Source organism: Papio anubis, chromosome 18, assembly GCF_008728515.1.
Source record: "Papio anubis isolate 15944 chromosome 18, Panubis1.0, whole genome shotgun sequence".
NCBI classification, from domain to species: domain Eukaryota; kingdom Metazoa; phylum Chordata; class Mammalia; order Primates; family Cercopithecidae; genus Papio; species Papio anubis.
This window is the reverse complement of record NC_044993.1, coordinates 58,131,082-58,152,338: the sequence shown is the minus strand read 5'-3', so window position 1 is coordinate 58,152,338 and position 21,257 is coordinate 58,131,082. Positions and strand designations below refer to the sequence as shown.

At 44.7% G+C, this 21,257-nt stretch overlaps 1 protein-coding gene across 1 annotated transcript in view; it reads left to right on the top strand.

Annotated features, from left to right (window-relative positions):
* Positions 1 to 214: 214 nt before the first annotated feature.
* The window catches only part of LOC101004086 (nodal modulator 1), a 62,876-nt gene continuing 41,833 nt past the window's right edge, over positions 215 to 21,257 (top strand). The window contains exons 1-9 of the mRNA XM_003916599.4: positions 215 to 539; positions 4,717 to 4,806; positions 7,640 to 7,685; positions 10,952 to 11,052; positions 12,819 to 12,925; positions 15,156 to 15,228; positions 18,708 to 18,860; positions 19,748 to 19,885; positions 20,215 to 20,304. Coding sequence (XP_003916648.1) covers positions 375 to 539; positions 4,717 to 4,806; positions 7,640 to 7,685; positions 10,952 to 11,052; positions 12,819 to 12,925; positions 15,156 to 15,228; positions 18,708 to 18,860; positions 19,748 to 19,885; positions 20,215 to 20,304 — 963 coding nt within the window. The 5' untranslated portion in view covers positions 215 to 374. The remainder of the gene's footprint in view (positions 540 to 4,716; positions 4,807 to 7,639; positions 7,686 to 10,951; positions 11,053 to 12,818; positions 12,926 to 15,155; positions 15,229 to 18,707; positions 18,861 to 19,747; positions 19,886 to 20,214; positions 20,305 to 21,257) is intronic.

Genomic DNA, 21,257 nt, shown 5'->3' with positions numbered 1-21,257 from the left:
GAGAAAGTTGTTAGATAATTCGACCAACAAAATCTCCCGTCCTTTCCAGCTGTGATGGTGAATTCTAAAGTAGAATTCATCTTTGGAGCTTCTCCCTGCAGGCCTGCACCTTGCGTTGCACCTGCCAGACGGTGCGCCGAGTCCTCCAGGCCTCTAGAAGGCAGAGATGGTCTAGTTTTCTTGCTGAGCATGCGCTGTAGTTCTCTCTTCTGGCGCTATGCGCGTGGGGTCGAAGCGCGCGTGCGCGGCGGCGGCGGCGGCGGGGCGGGGCCTGAGCTGTCAGCCGCCCTAGGAGGAGGAAGGAGTCTGCGGCGTGGGGTGTGAGGGGCGGGACCGGGCTGCCTGCGGAGGGTCTAGCTGGGGGAGGTCGGGCCATGCTGGCGGGCCAGGGCGCTGGACCGTCGGGGCCCGCGGTGGTCGCCGCCGCGGTGGTGCTGCTGCTGAGCGGCGTGGGGCCGGCGCATGGCTCGGAGGACATCGTGGTGGGCTGCGGGGGCTTCGTCAAGTCGGACGTGGAGATCAACTACTCGCTCATCGAGGTGAGCGCCCACCCCGCGGCCCGGCGCCGACTCGCCGGCCGGTGGTTCAGCCCCTCTGGGCCGCGCTGGCGTCGTCTCTGACACCGGGCGGCGTGGAGTCCTTGGAGCCCGTACCTCTTCCAAGGCTATGCTGTCCGCGGGCTCCCGGCAGCTCCTCCCCAGTCGCGCTGGAGGGGAGGTTTTTATCATGGGGTTGTGTAAGGACTGAGGGGTGCCAGACCTCAGGTTCTTCAAAAGCCAGACTCCAGATTCCCGGAACCCAGACCCCAAATTCCTTGGAGCCCAGACCCCATTTCTTTAAAACTTAGACCCGAGATCTTCTCGAATCAGACCACCTGAAACTCAGATTTCCCCAAACCCATATTCTAGAACCTAGAGACTACATGTCTTATCCCCCAAACTCCACAGCCCAGACCCCTCCCGAGGTTCTGATCCACTGCTACTCCAAACCCTGCGGCATGATTTTAAAGAGCATCGATTCCCATCCCGTAGATTCTGACCTAGTAGATCAGTATTGGAAACCCTGGGGCCGGAAAGCTATTTTTTATTTCTCTCGCTCCCCTCCGCCTCTGAAAATGGAGAGTTGTCAGCTGCCCTGATTGCCTTAATGAGTAGTTACTGGAATTACCCTAGAGATTTGTGCTGAAGTTTTTTTTTTTTTTTTTTTTTTTTTTTCCAATTAAGTTGTAGTCCTGTTAAATGTTTATCAGCCCGGTGGGATTATGACCCTCAAAGGTTCCTGTAAAGAGGAAAGGGATGGATGAAGGTAGGGGCAGAAGGTCATTTGTCCGGGTAGTCTGGAGGGTACCAGAGCAAGGCCTGGGCCTCATTTTTGGAAGGGGTTTATGTTGGGGTAGGACAAGGAAGAGAAAAAGAGCAGGCGCCTCGGAGGTAATTTAGGAGAAAACGAAGGAAGAGGCTGGGAAATGCCAAAGAGAGGGACTGGGAAATAAGACCCCAAAGATCTCTGAAAGCACCTTTGAGCTGTTCCAGGGCTGGCAATGAACGGTGAAGCACTGTGTTCTGCAAAGCGGGTTGCTGAGGATTGGGGGAGGGGCAGGGAGTCAGTTCCACACCCCACTAGCTCTGCGACCTGCCCTTGCTCTAGGTCTCAGTTTTTGTACCTATAAGATGGTGTTGGGAGAGAAACAGTGGAACCCAGCAGATGTATTTCGTTAACAAGCGGATCCGTGATCTTCAAGGCCCCCTTGCTTGCTGCTTTTTTACTCTGAAGAGGTCAGAGGTCAGGCATTGAATGAATCTACCCACTGGCAGTGGCAGGGCTCCTAGGATTTCCTGGGTACATGTTTCTGGGTGCCCATGCCACCTTCTGGGTCTGCCTTGGGGACATGGCGCGTTGAGGGTGGTATGACCATAGATGGCACAGGGCATTTCAGAAGCTGCCCGGTAAGGCCTCTTGCAACTTGTAGTTTCCAGGGGTTCTGGAAGGAAGGAAAATACAGACACCCCCCTCCACCCCCACCCTCATACTAATAGTGACCTTGAGATCAGAGAGCAGGTTTTGTAACGCATTATGAAGTGTGTTCCTTAAGCCCAAGGGCTGCCTGTCCAGATGGTCTGGGACACTCATTCTTTCGTAATTCTGATTCTGAAATCAGGCATTTCCTACTGGCCATCTTGATGTAGATTACATTGGCGTCCTGTGTCCTGATGGTACTTTATGAAAGACGTAGAAATAATCAAGATGTTTCACAGTCATTTCTTGATTGTGTTTTTTGTGTTCCTAAGCAACTGCCTTCATTCTTCTCCAGCTTTCTCTCCTCCTGGGTGCTTTTATATCGTGTTCATTGAGTCAACAACTATTTATTGAGTCCCTGTGCATACTGAAACCTTGTCCCTGGTGTGGATATAGCAGTACAGTGAACAGAACAGACAAAATGCCCTAGTCTCATGAGACTGACATTTTGTTCTCTAACAGGCACCTTACAGTTAAAAAAAAAATTATACCGGTTGCTAATACTTTAACAATCAGGTGGTTTCACATTAAAAACTGGGTTCTTTATTTCTCTGGAAAACCAGCTGATCTTTTGGGTTACCACACCTGGCTTGGGTTGTGTAGTGATCTGAATCCCTTTGGATGAATGCCTCTTGATGCTGACTCCCTAACCCCTCTAGGCTGGTGAATTTCCAGTCCCTGCCTTAAATGCATGCATCTGAATCTCTTTGTCACCTGTAACAAATTTACTGAGTACCTAGAGTAAGCAAGACACTGTCTCAGGCGCTGTGGAATGTAAATTGTGGTCACTGCCCTCAGAGAACTTTACATACAGGCTCCACATTACTTCACACCAATCCTTTCCCAAATGTTGGTGTTATGAGTTAGTCACTTTGTACGTCTTCTTAGCTGGTGAGATTCGACTGTTTCATTGCAGCTCGTGTCATGGTCTGTTTCATGGTCACAGAACATTAGCGTTTTGGAGGTGAGGCTTTTAGATGCATCAGATCCAACTGTTTCGTTTTACAGACTTGGAAACTGAGCCTCAGAGTGGTTGAGCCATGAAGGTACATTTGGGAAATTTTCCTTGAGCCCAGTGTGTTCCCTGACTGTTACACTCTGTTGCCTTTTTCTTCAGAGAGAGAGATATTAAATAGTAATACAAGCTGCTTTTTCTATTTATTTTATTTTGAGACGGGGTCTCACGCTGTTGCTCAGGCTGCAGTACAGTGGCACCATCATAGCTCACCAAAGCCTCCGACTCCTGGCCTCAAGCAGTCCTCCTGCCTCAGCCTCCTGAGTGGCTGGGACTATAAGCACCTGCCATCATGACTAGCTAATTTTTTTTTTTTTTTTTAGTAGAAATGAGGTCTGGCTATGTTGTCCAGGCTGGTCTTGAACTCCTGGGCTCAAGTGATCCTCCTGCCTCAGCCTCTTGAGTGGCTGGGACTATAAGCACCTGCCATCATGCCTAGCTAATTTTTTTTTTTTTTTAGTAGAGATGAGGTCTGGCTATGTTGTCCAGGCTGGTCTTGAATTCCTGGGCTCAAGTGATCCTCCTCCTTTGGCCTCCCAAAGTGCTGGGATTACAGGCATGAGCCACCATGCCTGGCCACAAACTGATTTTTCTTTGAATCCATATTCTGTAGCAGGTGCTTAGTATGCGTTGATGTGAATCTGTACAACCACATGAAAGGCAGTGGCTCTCTGTCGACACCTGAAGAAACCGAACGTGAGCTTGCCCAAGGCCACACGACACGTGGAAGACCCAGACAGTATTTGGGCATCTTACTGGGTTAACACTTCGTGTCTGGTAATGCTCAGAATGTAAGAGTTTTAGAGAGTCCTTGGGGAGAGGGCAGATATTAAGTGTCATTTTAGTCTCTTTTTCTTCTGAGAATGAAAGTAATGAGAAAATTAAGTTTCTAGATGAACGTTGCTCCAAGTATTTGAAATTACTTAGAGCTAGTAAGGAAGATCTCTGGCCCTCATTCCACACCTTTAGTTGAGAAACAGTGGTGGGCCTTAGGAATTTGTATTTTATTTTACTTTACTTTACTTTTATTTTATTATTATTATTTTTGAGACAGAGTCTTGCTCTGTCTCCCAGGCTGGAGTGCTGTGGCATGATCTTGGCTCACTGCAACCTCCGCCTCCTGGGTTCAAACAATTTTCCTGCCTCAGCCTCCCAAGTAGCTGGGACTACCGGTGCCTGCCACCATGCCTGGCTAACTTTTTTTGTATTTTTAGTAGAGACAGGGTTTCACCTTGTTGGCCAGGCTGGTCTCAAATTCCTGACCTCAAGTGATCCACCCACCTCAGCCTCCTGAAGTGCTGGGATTACAGGCAGGAGCCACTGCACCCAGCCAGGAATTTGCATGTTAATAAGCACCTTACTCATGGCAAAGTTTGCAAATTTGTTTTAGACCCAGAAACTTACAGGAGCAACCTAGAGACAGCCACTAAAATAAACAGAAAAGCATTGAAAAATAAGGCATTGTAATAGGCTGTAGGTGATTTCTAATCTGAAAAACATTGAGTCACGTGATTTGGGAGAGACTTTGTTGATTTCCCTCTGTCCCCAATAATGCTCCGTGTTAAAAGCTGGCATACAATAGGTCCTCAGTGAATGCATACTGACTGAGTGTATTCAGGTGTAACACATGTAGTTCATTCCCAAAGGCAATGTTATGTTTTCTGTTTTCCTTCTTTCCTTTCCAGATTAAGCTGTACACCAAGCATGGGACTTTGAAATACCAGACAGACTGTGCCCCTAATAATGGTTATTTTATGATCCCTTTGTATGATAAGGTAAGAGGCGACTGCTTGTCACTTATGATGGGAAGTCACTAGTGTGCCTCACCAGGCTGCAATCACTGTGCCCTTTCCTACACTAGCAAATGCTCATCTGTTTGGTAAATTATTAGTGGAATATGGTAATCCTAGGCACATTCGGAGGGAGACAACTTACAAACTGCCTTGACGAATACAGTGGCTCTCTGTGTCTTTAGGGCCATTTGGCAATGTCTAGAGACGTTTTTGTTGTGACATCTGGCTGTGTACTACAATTATCCAGTGAGTAGTGGCCAGGCGTGGAGCTAAATGTGCTACAGTGCCGCCCACAACAGCCCAGATGTCAGTAGTGCCAGGGCTGAGAAACTCTGATTTCATAGAACCCGTTACTTGCAAGCAGCTTAAAGTATTGTTAAAACAATTGTACAAGTAGTGTATGAATTCATGAACTTTGTGAAAAAAAGTCAAGGTCTTTAGAAGTATGTGAAATAAATTTGTACCCTTTTCCCTCCAATTTTACCTCCCTCTGTAGTGGTAACCTCTGGTAAAGTTTTTTTTTTTTTTTTTTCTTCTTCTTTTGAGGTGGAGTCTCACTCTGTCGCTCAGGCTGGAGTGCAGTGGTGTGATCTTGGCTCACTCCAACCTCCACCTCCCAGGTTTAACCATTTGCCTTCCTTAGCCTCCCACGTATCTGGGATTACAGGCGCATACCACCACGCCTGGCTAATTTTTTGTATTTTTAGTAGTGACGGGGTTTTACCATGTTGGCCAGGCTGGTCTCGAACTCTTGACCTCAAGTGAACCACCTACCTCAGCCTCCCAATGTGCTGGGATTACAGGTGTGAGCCACTGTTCCCGGCCCTCTTATAACATTTTGATGTGCATCCTAACAGATTGCTTTCTACTTATAGTTATTCAGATATCCACGGACACATATGCATATGCATATATGCAAATACAGACAAGCACACATGCACATAGATTTGTATCCACAAACACCTCTATCTATACAATCCCATCCTCCCACATATAAACCTTTTATTTGGAAATACAGATTCATAGGAAGTTGCAAAAATAGTGAATATACATAGTTTTGATTTTGATATAGTTTTTAATACAAATGGAATCAAACAATAGGATTTATTCTGCAGTTTCATTTTTTCCCCCGTGTTAATGCTTTCAACACCAGAGGGACATTTGGTTTTCCCCCTTGCGTGCTTTCAACATTAGCATAGATAGATCTACTGCCTGTTTTTTTTTTTTTTTTTTTTGAGATGGAGTCTCACTCCGTCAGCCAGGCTGGAGTGCAGTGGCACGATCTCGGCTCACTGCATCCTCCGCCTCCCGGGTTCCAGTGATTCTTCTGCCTCAGCCTCCTAAGTAGCTGGGATTACAGATACCCACCAGCACGCCCAGCTAATTTTTTTTTGTATTTTTAGTAGAGATGGGGTTTCACCATGTTGGCCAGGCTGGTTTTGAACTCCTGACCTCAGGTGATCTGCCCACCTCAGCCTCCCAGGGTGCTGGGATTATAGGCATGAGCCACCATGCTTGGCCTACTGCCGTCTTTTTAATTGCTGCATAGTGTGTCAGAGTCAAACCCAAACTGTAATTTATTTAACTACTTGGGCATATAGACTTTCCCCAATTTTAAAATAATGGTAATTTTAAAATAACACACCCACACCAGGAAATATTCTTGAACTTAACTATTCATCTAGAATGCATAGGATTGATTTCTAGAGGTAGACTAGCTGGGTCTGTCCTGAAATCTGTTTAATTAATTTTTACATAGTATCAGTATCAGTCTCAAGAAACCAGGAGGCCGGATGTGGTGGCTCATGCCTGTAATCCTAGCACTTTGGGAGGTTGAGGCAGGCGTATTGCCTGAGCTCAGGAGTGCGAATCCAGCCTGGGCTACATGGTGAAACCCTGTCTCTACTAAAATACAAAAAAATTAGCCGGGTGTCGTGATGCATGCCTGTAGTCCCGGCTACTTGGGAGGCTGAGGCAGGAGAATCGCTTAAACCTAGGAGACGGAGGTTACAGTGAGCCGAGATCGCACCATTTCACTCCAGCCTGGGCAACAGAGCGAGATTCTGTCTTTAAAAAAAAAAAAAAAAATGCAGATTGATAAGTAACATCTAGTTTTATTTTATTTATTGAATTAATGAGTTAATGTATTGTTTAGAGACAGGATCTCCCTCTGTTGCTCATGCTGGAGTGCAGTGGCGTGATTCTGGTTCACTGCAACATTGACCTCTTGGGCTCAAATGATCCTCCTGCCTCTGCCTCCTCAGTAGCTAAGACTTTAGGCGCCTGCCACCACACCCAGCTAATTTTTTAAGAATGTTTTTGTACAGATGGGGTCTTACTATGTTGCTCAGGCTGGTCTTGAACTCCTGGCCTCAAGTGACCCTCCTGCCTTGGCCTCCCACAGTGTTGGGATTATAGGTGTGAAGTACTGTGCCTGGCCAAATCCAGTTTTAAGAAGTGACTTTAGTTCCTGAAGATACATGCTAACTTTTGCAACTGTAGGCATATGAGGGCTTAATGAGACTTTATGTTTAGTATTAAAAGACAGTGAGTGGCCGAACCTAGTGTCTTTAGAACTCATGAATGGCTTCAGCACTGTCTTCTGATTGTTTAGATGAAAACTTCTGGTGTGCAACTTCAGCTTGTAGCATCTGAAGAGAATCACAGTGCTCAGTACCATTTAGGAGAACAAGGCTTGCCCTTAGAATTTCATTTCCGGTGTAAAAATTTTAGATGAAATGATAACACTAAAATAAATTAAACCAGAGTCACAATTCTCATTTCCTGAAATTACATTTTCTTTTTTTTCTTTTAGGGGGATTTCATTCTGAAGATTGAGCCTCCCCTAGGGTGGAGTTTTGGTAAGTTAACTGAATCACTAGACATTCTTTGTAAAAGATTAGCTGATATGCCAAATATTAATTTAGGCCAGCAGAGTGCATAAACTATTAAAATATTAACGATCATTTCCAGTATGGAGGAGGGTTTGTATTCCTCCCCTCCCTGCCCCCATCACTCTGGTTGAGTTTGGATATACCTTAATCTACCTTAAGGCTTTCTGTCACCTTTGAAAAACAGGCATCTTTTCTGGTACCTTTTTGGAAACTCTGCCCTTGCAGTTTCACTCATTATGTGGCCGTAGAACTGTACAGAAACCAAGAGTGGGGACTTGGTTCCTGTCCCAGGATGGCTTCTTTTTCAGCCCCCTCAGTTTTTTTATTTTTTATGAAATTAATTGAAACATTTAAACATGGTGAGATTTGTCATAAAAACCCAGATTTATGTCCCACGAGATGAGAAAACTGTCAGCCTTAAGCCTTACCAGTTAAATAACCTTGGATAAGTTACTTCCCCGCTGTCAGCCTTGCTCCTCACTGTCGAGCTAGGGTCGTTATAGTCCCTTCCCCCCAGGGTACTTGGAAGATTAATAAACCAATACTGAGTGTTCAGAGTGGCTGGCATGTAATTAGCAAGCACTCAGTATTCAGAAACAGCCCTTCTGCACACATCCCAACAAAAGCTGCAAACTTTCTTCATATAACTGCCTTCAAGCATAGCTGGAGAGTTGGGGATGGGGTTGAGATCAGAAGAGTGCGTCTGTTTTGATGTAGTTTACATTTTTGAAGGGGAGAGACTCTTGATGTTTCAGTAGAGCAGGTGTGAGTGACCCCAGTCCATGGCCTGGGGAGAGGAGTAGGGACCACCATTGTTGATATCAGGCTTGCTTGTGCCTTAGACAAGGAAGAATTTAGCACCTGTCATCACCAAGGCTAAAATGAAGCTTAGGCAGCTTGACAGCTAATTTGGCTCTGTGGGAGCATCTCTTTATCAGTTTGTAGTCAAGGGTGGCAGGGAGAGGGGGTCCGCCTGGCTGGTACGTTCCAGAAAGCTGGAGAGGAATGCAGCCCTGCTCATGGCCAAAGCAGAAGTCCAGATTGGTGGCCTGGAGGAGTGTTGTGTTTGCCACATCCCACCGCCCCCACCGCGACTGGTGCTGTTGATGAGCTTTTTAATTGAATTATACTTTCAGGAAAGTGCCCTGGATGAATTTTCCCTAAGTGAACACACCCATGTATTCACCATCCAGATGATGAGATAGTACTTCACCAGCACCCCAGAAGTCCCCATCCTGGGTGCTCATTAGCCATCCCGCCCCACCCCCCCCCCAGGTGACCACCACCCTGACCTTCTACAAATTAAAGATCCATTTGGTCTGTTTTGAACTTTATACAATGCAATCATGCAGGGTACTTTTTAATATCTGGTTTCTTTCACTCAACTTTGTGAGCGTTATCTGTATCATTTGTAGCTCTAGTTCGTTCTCTTTGCTGTTCAGAATTCTGATGCATAAATATAAAATAATTTATATTTTATAAAATATTTACATTTTATTTTATTTATTTTTTTCATTTTTTGAGACTGAGTCTTGCTCTGTTGCCCAGGCTGGAGTGTGATCTCGGTTCACTGCAACTTCTGCCCAGGTTCAAGCAATTCTTGTGCCTCAACCTCCTGAGTAGATGGGATTACAGGTGTGTAGCACCACACCCGGCTAATTTTTGTATTTTTAGTAGAGATAGGGTTTCACCATGTTGTCCCAGGCTGGTCTCGAACTCCTGACCTCAAGTGATCTGCCCGCTTTGGCCTCCCAAAGTGTTGGGATTACAGGCGTGAGCCACCACGTCTGGCCTATATTTATATTTTATATTCATATTTTATATCAGTGATCTCTCCTATTGATGGCCATTTGGGTTGCTTCCCAATTTTGGCCACTGAAGAGTAGCACTCCTGTGAATATTCTTGTATGTATATTTTGATACACATGTGTCTGCATTTTTGCTGAGTATATCACAGGCATAAAGTTGCTGAACCATAGAGTTGATACATGTTCAGCTTTAGGTGTTTCCAAACATCCAAAGTGGATGCGCCAGTTTGTGCTTTCCCACCAGTGTACAAGGGTTTCCATTGCTCCACATCCTAGCCTACACTTGGTATCGTCAGCTTTTATAATTTTAGCCCTTCTGGTGGGGGTGTGGTATTATCTCACTGTGGCCTTGATTTACATTCCTCTGATGGCCAATGAGGTTGTACACTTTTTCGTATGTTTATGTTTATTTGCTATGGGCTAGCTATTTTTGTAAGGTTCCTGTTCAAGTCTTTTGTCCATTTTTTATTGGAGTCTTTGCGTGTGTGTGTGTGCACATGCGTGTGCAAGCATGTGTGTAATTCATCTTACCGGAAAATCTCATCTCATGGTTTTTCTTTTTTTTCTCTACTCATTACTCCACATTCTTCCTAATCTTTCAAAAACTCAACCTTAACCCCTATTATGATGAACTCTTCAGTTAAAAAAAAAATGGAATTAATTGCTGATATTGAAAAATGAAGAGATGGTATATAAAATCCAGATTTCCAGTTTTTCGGAGAAGTTGGAAGCTCTGGCAAAGCATGGCAGTGGTTGGTAGACTTGAGTGGCGGTTGTCCCCTTTCAATTTGCCATAGTCCCCCTGAGGATACTCCGCTCACTTTGAACCTGTGAGGCCCCTGTGGCCTTGGAGTTTGTGGTCCTGGTTTAACATGGCTGAGCTCATGCACTTGGTAAGGGAACAGATCCACAGCCAGACTTTTAGGGTTGAATTGGGGCTCTGTCACTCAGAAGCTCTGTGATCTTGGGAGCTCCTTTAACCTTCCTGTGCCTTAATTTACCCCTCAGTAAATTGCAGCTATTACTGCCTGCCTCTGAAGATAATTGTGAGGATTAAAGGCACTCAGCTCAGTGCCTGGTCGGTGATGAGTATTCAGTACAGTTATTTGGTGCTCACTGAATTTTCACTGGAACTCTGAGATACAACTTGGCTGAAAGGCCGTCGTAAAATTGTTTTATACTCTAAACACGAGTTCCCTCTGGGGCAGGAAACCAGGAGGCTAGGGGGATAGGGGTGAGAGAGAGACTTTTCCCTGAATACCTTTTTGTACCTCTGGATTTGGAAACACACGAGCGTATTAAGTGTTCAAAAGTAAAATGAAAACTTAACAATAAAAATACGTTCTACTTAGGTTCACTGTACCCCACAACTAAGCTTGCCTCTGTGTCTTGTGCCCCTGTTTCCTCCCCCGCTTCATCCCTCAGAGCCGACGACCGTGGAGCTCCATGTGGATGGAGTCAGTGACATCTGCACAAAGGGCGGGGACATCAACTTTGTCTTCACTGGCTTCTCTGTGAACGGCAAGGTTTGTCTTTGGAACTTGATTATTTTTCCTGTTCACTCTATAATGTATACTAAATCCTTTCTTTAAAAGATGCAGGATATTTTAACCCGGGGACTTTGATCCCACAGGGGACCCATGGAAAAGTGGCAAGAGAGCCTGTGAACTCTGTGCTTCAATCTGTGTAGACGCAACAGGAGCACTTAGGAGTGAGATTGAAGTTGCTGGTCATCCCCTCTGCTTCCAGAGCATAGGCTGTTGATTTATTTATTTATTTATTTATTATTTTGAGACAGGGTCTAGATCTGTTGCCCAGGCTGGTGTGCAGTGGTGCAATCTTGACTCACTACAGCCTCCACTTCCCAGGGTCAAATAATTCTCCTGCCTCACCCTCCCGAGTAGCTAGGATTACAGGCATACGCCACCATGCCCAGCTAATTTTTGTACTTTCAGTAGAGACTGGCTTTCGCTGTGTTGGCCAGGCTGGTCTCAAACTCCTGATCTCAGGTGATCCACCCGCCTCTACCTCCCAAAGTGCTGGGATTACAGGTGTGTGCTGTGCACCCAGTCGCTGTTAGTGTTTATGCCAGGGATGGCCTTTTACAGGGATGCCGAGTTGGAAGGATGCACTCCTTAAGCCTTGTGGCATCTTGCTGTCCCTGTGGGTGAACTGAAGTCAGCTTCCTCCAGAGACAGCGTGCATCTGCTTCTGCCACTCACCTGGGAGGATTCCCATCATTTAAATTCTGAGATATTTTTGGACCGCCGTGGTGGTGTGAATTTAGAGTGCTAACGGGTGTGTGTCCCAGCTCCCGCGGTTCAGATTCTCGGGGGAGACTCGTTTTTCTTCCACCCGCCCTGTGCCTGAAGTTGAGATGTGCTTCCTTCCTTCCCGTCCTTTTCTTCATGATGGGCTTCTTTCTCCTCTGCCTTTGCGGCGAGCGGGAGGCCCTTCCATCCCAGCCGTATGTGTGGGCTTCTTGTTGAGATGGGGATCTTGGGTAGTTTTTTCTTTCTCAATGGTTTGCACAATAATGGTGAATCTTTTTTTTTTTTTTTTTTTGAGACAGAGTCTCACTCTGTGGCCTAAGCTGGAATGCAGTAGTAGTGCAGTTTTTCTCACCGCAACCTCTACCTTCTGGGTTCGACCAGTTCTCCTGCCTCAGCCTTCCCAGTAGCTGGGATTATAGGCATGTGCCACCAGACCCAGCTAATTTTTATATTTTTATTTGTATGTATATTTACTTATTTATTTTTTTTAAGATGGCGTCTCCCTCTGTCGCCTAGGCTGGAGTGCAGTGTTCTGATCTCAGCTTACTGCAACCTCCACCTCCTGGGTGCAAGTGATTCTCCTGCCTCAGCCTCACAAGTAGCTGGCATTACAAGCATGTGCCATGGCGCCCAGCTAATTTTTGTATTTTTAGTAGAGATGAGGTTTCACCATGTTGGCCAGGCTGGTCTCAAACTCCTGACCTCAAGTGATCTGCCTGCCTCAGCCTCCCAGAGTGCTGGGATTACGGGCATGTGCCACCACACCCGGCTAGACCAATAATGGTAAATCCATAACTGATGATGTCTTAGATTCATTGAAACAGAGAGTCTTATTTTACTGTCACGGTTCCCTCTCCTACATCATCCCCAGGAAACATATCCATGATTTATATCGTCTTTTCAATGGGATTCTTGACCCAAAGGTTTCTGGCTCCACCTGGGAGTTGTAAGCAGGACTGCCAGTGCTTTGAGAGGAGGGTACTTTGCTTGGTGGGCCCTAACCTTCTTCTCCATGGCAGGTCCTCAGCAAAGGGCAGCCCCTGGGTCCTGCGGGAGTTCAGGTGTCCCTGAGAAACACTGGGACCGAAGCAAAGATCCAGTCCACGGTTACACAGCCCGGCGGAAAGTGAGTAGCGTCCTGTCTCCCAGTCTTACCTTAGAGCCAGGCTGTGACAGGGGTCATGGAGCTGGGTTTGGGAGTTTGGATTCAGGGAATCCTGTGTTCAGATCCTGATTCAGCCTCTTAATTTTGGGTGAGTTCATGCCCCTCAGAGTGCTGCATTCTCCAAGTGTGAAATGGAAGCTGTTTGACCCATCTTGCCTAGCATTGATGGGATGGATGATTAAATATGAGTTAATACTGACCAGGCACATTGGCTTGCACCTGTAATCCCAGCACTTTGGGAGGCCAGGGTGGGAGGATCACTTGAGTTCAGGAGTTTGAGACCAGCCTGGACAACATAAGGAGACTCAATCTCTACAAACAATTTAAAAAATTATATCAAGCAGAGTCCCATGGGGGAAAAAAATTAGTTGGGTGTGGTGGCATGCTTCTGTGGTCCCAGCTACTCAGCAGGCGGAGGCAGGAGGATTGCTTGAGCCTGGAAGATTGAGGCTACAGTGAGTCGTGATCATGTGCCACTGTGCTCCAGCCTCGTCAACAGAGCAAGACCCTGTCTCAAACAAACAAAAAAAGAGTTAATACCCATAAAGCACCTGCTTCAAGGCCTGGGGCTTTGTGGGTCTTCATTTAGCAGCTCAGCCTGGCTCTGGAGCCTGCTAGCCTGGGCTTAAATCCCAGCGCCCCCATTTGCTGGCTGGTTGACCTGGGGCAAGATGCTTAACCCTTCTGTGCCTCAGTTTCCTCTTTTGTAAATGAAGATAATTGTGGAACCTACCTCCTAAGGTTACTGGAAAGATGAAATTAATATTATTACTTCAAGCTGCCTGGCATATTAGATCAAATAGGTTAGCTTAGTTATGATTAGAAAAATCATTATCATTATTATATCAAAACTGTTTTGTAGTCGGAACTGATGCTTAACGGATCTTGCTGAATCAGATTTAAAGCATTTATTTAATGGATGTATATAGTTGAGTTGTAAATGTTAACAGACATGCCAAGATTAATGCCAGAATAGTTCATACTGATAATTCCGAAAGCGTTCAAATCTTTACTAACTCCGTTAATATACAAACTGACTAAATGGCAAAATAGAAGTTTATAATGAGTCTGTCAGTAAGTTATTCAATTTTAAGGTTACTATTGTTGAAACTACTTTTCATTTTGAAATAACATTTACTTCTGCTTGACTGGTGCCTCTCCAGCCCTGGTGTGTAGCAGGAATATGGAGCTGTATTTTTTTTTTTTTTCTGGGCTAGTAGTTTGGTGTTGACCTTACTAGAAAAAAATAGTGTCTTGAGCCTTCTGAATACCTTTCAACTGCACTGACTGAAACAGTGAAACTTGTAGCACTGGGCTGTTATGAAAATGAAATAGAAACTCAGTCTTACCAATACTTGATAGCAACATGATTTCCAAGCCCTATCCAGTTATTACAGGCAAGATTTGATACAATAAAACACCACAGAAGAAGAAATCAAATGCGTTTTCTAGTTCATTTCACTGGAATTAGCCTTCTAATTTGTCAGTTGCCTTACAAATTTGAAGGGATAAACATGTTAGCATACTGGCAGCAGCATTTCCAGCCTTAGCTCTGCTCACTCTGGTGTTAGTCTGCCTATGGCTAGGAGAGTATTTTCATCAGCTGCTGGTTTCTTATCTCAGTTGCTTTGTGCAGAAACCCAGAATGGCTTATCTGTGTTTCTCTAAAGGCTTTTTTGTGGGATTCAAAGCTTGTCATGGTTTACCCCACCCTGTGTCATTGGCATCATCTTGTGTCAGCGTCCCCCTCAGCCTGTGCATCTGTTCTGTTCTTTTCATCCCACTTCTCCCTTCCCACATGTTCCCTTGGACACTTCTGTCCCCTTCTCCTTGTCAGTTCACACCTGTCACCTCTGTCAAACCCAGTCGAATGTTCTGTGACTGATCACTGCTGTGCTACAAGGACTGGTTTTATGCCAGAAATCCTTGAGATTAAGGGAGATGTAAGCCCTCCTCCTTCCTGTCAGCACGTGGAGCACCCCTCTTGGCACACAGTAAGTGCTCAATAAGTGCTCTTTGATGCAGATTTGCACAGTGAAGGATTGAATTTCATTCATGCTCATTTAACAAGCTAATGGCAAGCTTGCAATAATTCTAACATTATTTTCTTGTCATAAAATTACATTAGTCATAAAATTAGAAATACTTGGGTTGTTTGGAGAAAGCTAAATGGTTATTTTGTATTTCTTAGGTTTGCATTTTTTAAAGTTCTGCCTGGAGATTATGAAATCCTCGCGACTCATCCAACCTGGGCGTTGAAAGAGGTGAGTGTGACGGCTACGTCTGTAGCCATGCCAATAATATGCTGGTCTTGGGACAAATGTAGGGCTTTTCAATTTAGGATATGAAAAGAATTTATGGTTTTTCCAGGACTAGATGAAGAACCAGTGGTGCCGTTGATTAGTTTGGTGGTTATTTATAAGGTGCAACTCCTCACTGTAGCAGATGTTGCTTGTGTTGGTTTCAGTTTTAGGTGACAGTGTTGTCTTCCTGCTGTGAAATAGATCTGTTTTATTAACTATAGCTATTTTAAACTAAATCAACAACAGAAGGCCCTGATGAGATTTATTTGTTGTTCTTTTTTCAGCCTGAAACAGAAATCTGTAAATATACTAAACATTCTAGAAACTGTGGTACGTGTGCCCAAGGAGAATGTATAAGAATGTTTATTGCAGCTTTGTTTGTAATAGCAAAATATTGTAAACAACCTAAATGCCTTTTAAGAGAAGAATGGATTGGGGTTCCATCATACAGTAGGCTGCTGTACGTCAGCAGTAATGAATGAACCAGAGCTACATATATCAATGTAACTACATTTAAAAACAGAGTTGAAGGAAATATGATTTTAAATACTTGTGATAACATCATTTATGGATGTAGTCTTTTTTTTTTTTTTCTTTTTTTAAGATGAAGTCTCAGTCTGTTGCCCAGGCTGGAGTTCAGTGGTGTGATCTTGGCTCATTGCAGCCTCAGCCTCCTGTGTCCAAGCGAGTCTCCTGCTTCAGTCTCCTGAGCAGCTGAATTACAGAGATGCACCACCACGCCCAGCTAATTTTTGTATTTTTAGTATAGGTGGGATTTTGCCATGTTGGCCAGGCTGGTCTCAAACTCCTGGCCTCAAATGATCCACCAGCCTCGGGCTCTCAAAATGGCGGGATTACAGGCGTAAACCAGTGCATTCGGCCAGATACAGTCTTTTTTTTTTTTTTTTTTGCAACAGGATCTTGCTCTGTTGCCCAGTCTAGAGTACAGTGACATATTTGTGGCTCATTGCAGCCTCTGGTTCTTGGCCTTCAGCGATCCTTCCACCCTGGCCTCCCAAGGATCTGGAACTGCAGGCGTGTGCCGCTTTACCTAGCTAAGGATACAGTCTTGTTTTTTTTTTTTTTTTTTGAGATGGAGTCTTGTTCTTCTGGTTGCCCAGGCCGGAGTGCAGTGGTGCGATGTCGGCTCATTGCAACCTCTGCCTCCCAGGTTCAAGCGATTCTCCTGCCTCAGCCTTCTGAGTAGCTGGGATTACAGGTGCCTGCCACCATGTCCAGTTAATTTTTTGTTTTTAGTAGGAACAGGGAGGATACAGTCTTATGTCGAAAAATTATGAAGACATACATGGGAATAGCAGACACTGTTCAAAATGATACTGACTTCTAGAGAAAAAGGAGGGGGGGGACTTGGGGGTATGCCATCATCTTGAATTTTTTTTTATTTAATTTCTTTAGTTGGTTAGAAGGTATATAAATGTTCTTTAGCATATCTTGCTTTATTTGACTGAAATAGTTTATAGTCCATGATCAAAGGAACTCCACCTACTAGGTGAGGTTCTGTAATAGCTGTGAAAGACCAAATTAAAATAAGATTAAGGGACATCTTGAGGTGTTAGCTTCTGTGTTAGTATAGAAGCTGTATCTCATTTTTGCTAAAGAAGCATTGGAATCAGTATTTCAGCTTCTACCCTATAGGTTTTATTATTTTTTTACTCTGTAGGTTTTATGCATTTATAATTGATGATGTTTCACACTTAGATGTCTCTTCTTACTGTTTATGACTTTTGGTTCTGGGGGTTTTTCTCTTCTGCAGCAACATTTAAAAATATTTTATTCAAGGCTGGGCGCAGTTACTCATGCCTGTAATTCCAGCACTTTGGGAGGCTGGGTGGGCGGATCACTTGAGGTCAGGAGTTCGAGACCAGCCTGCCAACATAGTGAAACCGCATCTCTACTAAAAATACAAAAAAATTAGCCAGGAATGGTGGCATGCGCCTGTAATCCCAGCTACTCGGGTGGCTGAGGCAGGAGAATTGCTTGAACCTGGGAGGTGGAGGTGGCAGTGAGCCAAGATTGCACCACTGCACTTCAGCCTAGGTGACAGAGTGAGACTCCGTCTCAAAAAAAAAAAAAAAAATTTGAAATGAAAGGGCTTATACATTTATAAATAGAAGAGATTTTAAGGTTTACATTGTATGTTAATTGTCTGCATAGAAGAATCTGAGTTTATTAATATGAGATTGGGATTTTAAAGTAAAGCATGTTGTTAGAAGTCGAGATAATGTTTATCCTCCTCCAGGGGTTAGTGACCGGAAGCAAGTGTGAGGGGCACTTCTGGCTTGCTGGTGCTATTTATTCTGCCGGGTAACGAGTGCCCAGCTTGTGACAAGCCCTGTGCTGTGTGCTTAGAGTATGCACACTTTTCTTTGTGTAAATTGTACCTTAACAAAAATGTTTAAAAATATGCACATATTGTAAAAAGAACAACTTAGGACAAATTAAACAGAGTTTAATTGAGCACAGAACAGTCTGTCAATTGGGCAGCCTCCTGAGCCAGAATAGGTTTACATCGACTGTGGCACTGTTGTGTGATTGCAAAGGGATTATGGACAGAAAAAGAAAGTGATGGACAGAAAGCGGAAGTGAGGGACAGAAACGGTTGGATTGGTTACAGCTGGACGTTTGTCTTATTTGCACATGGTTTGAACAGTTGGCCGCCTGTGAGTAGTTGAAGGATGGCTGCTGCAATTGGCTGAGACTTGGCACTATGTACAGAGAAACCTTTAGGCCAAACTTAAAGTATGTAAGGAGGCAGCTTTAGGCTGATCTTCAGTTAACACTGTATATCATTAAACATCGAAGAAAAGCAAAATACGCTCATTAAAAAAAAATTGGAACATATAGAGGAATATAAAGCAGTGGAAACAAAGTTAGAAATGTTGGAAGGTGGAAAAGTATACAAGTAAAATACCACCGTATAGATAAAATCATTATCATTTACATTTTGCCACATTTCCTTTCACTTCATTTTGGGCATTGAAAAATAGTAATGGGCCAGGCGCGGAGGCTCACGCCTATAATCCCAGCACTTTGGGAGACTGAGGCGGGTGGATCACCTGAGGTCAGGAGTTCCAGAACAGCCTGGCCAACACGGTGAAACCCCGTCTCTACTAAAAATACAAAAATTAGCCAGGCATGGTGGTGGGCGCTTGTAATCCCCGCTATTTGGGAGGCTGAGGCGGGAGAATCGCTTGAACCCAGGAGGCAGAGGTTGCAGTGAGCCGAGGTTGCCCCATTGCACTCAAGCCTGTGTGACAGAGACTCCATCTCAAAAAAAAAAAAAAAAAGTGATCATACTGAATAAGCAATTTGATGGATTATGTTTCCCAGTTAATATTTTAGCTTTAGCATGTCCTCATGTTGTTAGACACTTTGCAAGTGTTTATTTTTTCACCAGTTAAAATCTTTTTCTGTTATAGGCAAGCACCACAGTGCGTGTAACCAACTCCAATGCCAATGCGGCCAGTCCCCTCATAGTTGCTGGCTACAATGTGTCTGGCTCTGTCCGAAGTGATGGGGAGCCCATGAAAGGGGTGAAGTTTCTTCTGTTTTCTTCCTTAGTAACTAAAGAGGTAAGCAAAGAAAAGAATAAAGGAGATGGTGTGAAGGGTAGGAGGGTGGGGGATTACAGACCAGAACATACTGTTTTAATAAATGCAGGTCTGGGTTGATTTATCATTTTAACACTTAAGAATATCATGTGTCTCAGGCCGGGTGTGATGGCTCAGGCCTGTAATCCCAGCACTTTGGGAGACCAAGGCGGGTGGATCACTTGAGGTCAGGAGTTTTAGACCAGCCTGGCCAACATTATGAAACCCTGCCTCTACTAAAAATACAAAAAAATTTGCCGGGCGTGTTGGCACATGCCTGTAGTCCCAGCTGCGCGGGAGGCTGAGGCAGTAGAATTGCTTGAACCCAGGAGGTGGAGGTTATAGTAAGCCAAGATCGTACCACTGCACTCCAGCCTGGGTGACAGAGTGAGACTATCTCAAAAAAAAAAAAAAAAAAAATCAAGAATATCATGTGTCTCTGTTGACTCACAAGACATTGCACATCTACACTGAGAGGCAGTGGTATGTGATGGAAGGTACACAGGCTTTGAAATCAGACCTGGGTTTAAACAAATCTCAGGTTTAAACAAATGCCTCTTCCTAGCTGTGCGACCCTGGGCCAGTCACATTACCTTCCTGAGCCTCCGTTTCCTTATTTGGAGAATGGTGACCCATTATAAGGAAGGACAGTCATGTCATTTTTCCTGAGAAGACAGTGGCAGTTTTTAACTTTACAACTTGAATGTCAAGATTTTTGTTCCTTTTATCTGTATTAATGTGTCTTAGATTTCAGAAATACATATATTGACATGAAACTTACAGAAATTTTCCTATGATGTGGCTAATTGACGATGTTCAGAACATGTAAATGGAAAAGGAAGTCTTGTCTTTTTTTTCCCCCGGCATAGGATGTCCTGGGCTGCAATGTCTCACCAGTGCCTGGGTTCCAGCACCAAGACGAGAGTCTGGTGTATTTGTGCTACACGGTCTCCAGAGAAGATGGCTCGTTCTCCTTCTACTCCTTGCCAAGTGGGGGCTACACGGTGGTGAGTGAAGCAGATTTCCGTTCTGTCTATGTCTGGGACTCTCATGACACAGTAAAAGCCAATGCTGTTTGGGTGTTAAAGGAAAAGATAGTTGGCCTGCAGTTCTCTGTAAACGCTGTTAAGAAGTAACTTAAGATGAGACACTCACCCCTTAGTAATAGCTACCAAAAGGGCAAGGCTTCCTCTTTTCAAATCTGCAATAGTTATGATGAGCATTTCTCTTGGCTTGTCTTGAACCCCTTGTCATTTGTGGGCTGCTAGATCGAGTATTAATATTGCTGATTGATCATGTTCGTGGTGCTTAGTGATTAACAGACTCTTCCTTCCAGATTCCATTCTATCGAGGGGAGAGGATTACCTTTGATGTGGCGCCTTCCAGACTTGACTTCACAGTGGAGCACGACAGCCTGAAAATCGAGGTAAGGCTTTCCTGTCTTCTGGAGGGACAGGTGTTTGAGTTCCCATCCCTAGGCACAGGTGTTGCAAACATGTTTAAAAAAAATCGATTATTTTTTCTGGAAGGGCTGTTGGAAAAAGTGCAATCTGGTATTATGTTCTCGCACATGATGTCCTTATTGTAGAGAACTGGATTCCTAGTTAAATCTCCCCATTCACTGAAATATATTTATTGAGTGCCAGTGACATATATTTCAGGCACCATTCCAGGACTAGGGATACAGCTGTGACCAAAAGAGGCAAAAATTCTTGTCCCTGTGGACCTCATTTTTTTTTTTTTGACGGGGTTTCACTGTGTGGCTCAGGCTGGAGCGCAGTGGTGCGGTCTCAGCTCACTGCAACCATTGCCTCCAGGGCTCAAGTGATCCTTCCACCTCAGCCTCTTGAGTAGTTGGGACCACAGGCGCGTACCAACATGCCCAGCTAAGTTTTGTATTTTTTGTAGAGATAGGGTTTCACCATGTTGTCAAGGCTGTTCTCTAACTCCTGGGTTCAAGTGATCTGCCTGCCTCGGCTTCCCAAAGTGTTGGGATTACAGGTGTGAGCCGCTGCACCTGGATAGACTTCATGTTCTAATGACGGGAAGGGTCCATACATGTATAGATGAATAAGTTAGAAAGTACAGTAGAAGGTGATAAGTGTTCTCTAGAAAAATAAAGGAAGAAAGGAGATCGTGCAGTATCAGGGTGGAGACAGGGGTTGCAGTTGTATATAGGGTGTTTTTGAGAAGTCCTCCCTGTGAAGGTGATATTTGAGCAACAACCTGAGGGGAAAGAACGAGAGAACCTTACTTCACTCCTGCAGGAAGAGTGTGTAAGACTGGGGAAAGAGCATGTGCAAAGGTCCTGGGGCAGGAGTGTGCACCCCAAGGAGGCCAGGGTGGCGGGAGTGGAGGGAATGAGCAAGGAAGGAGGAG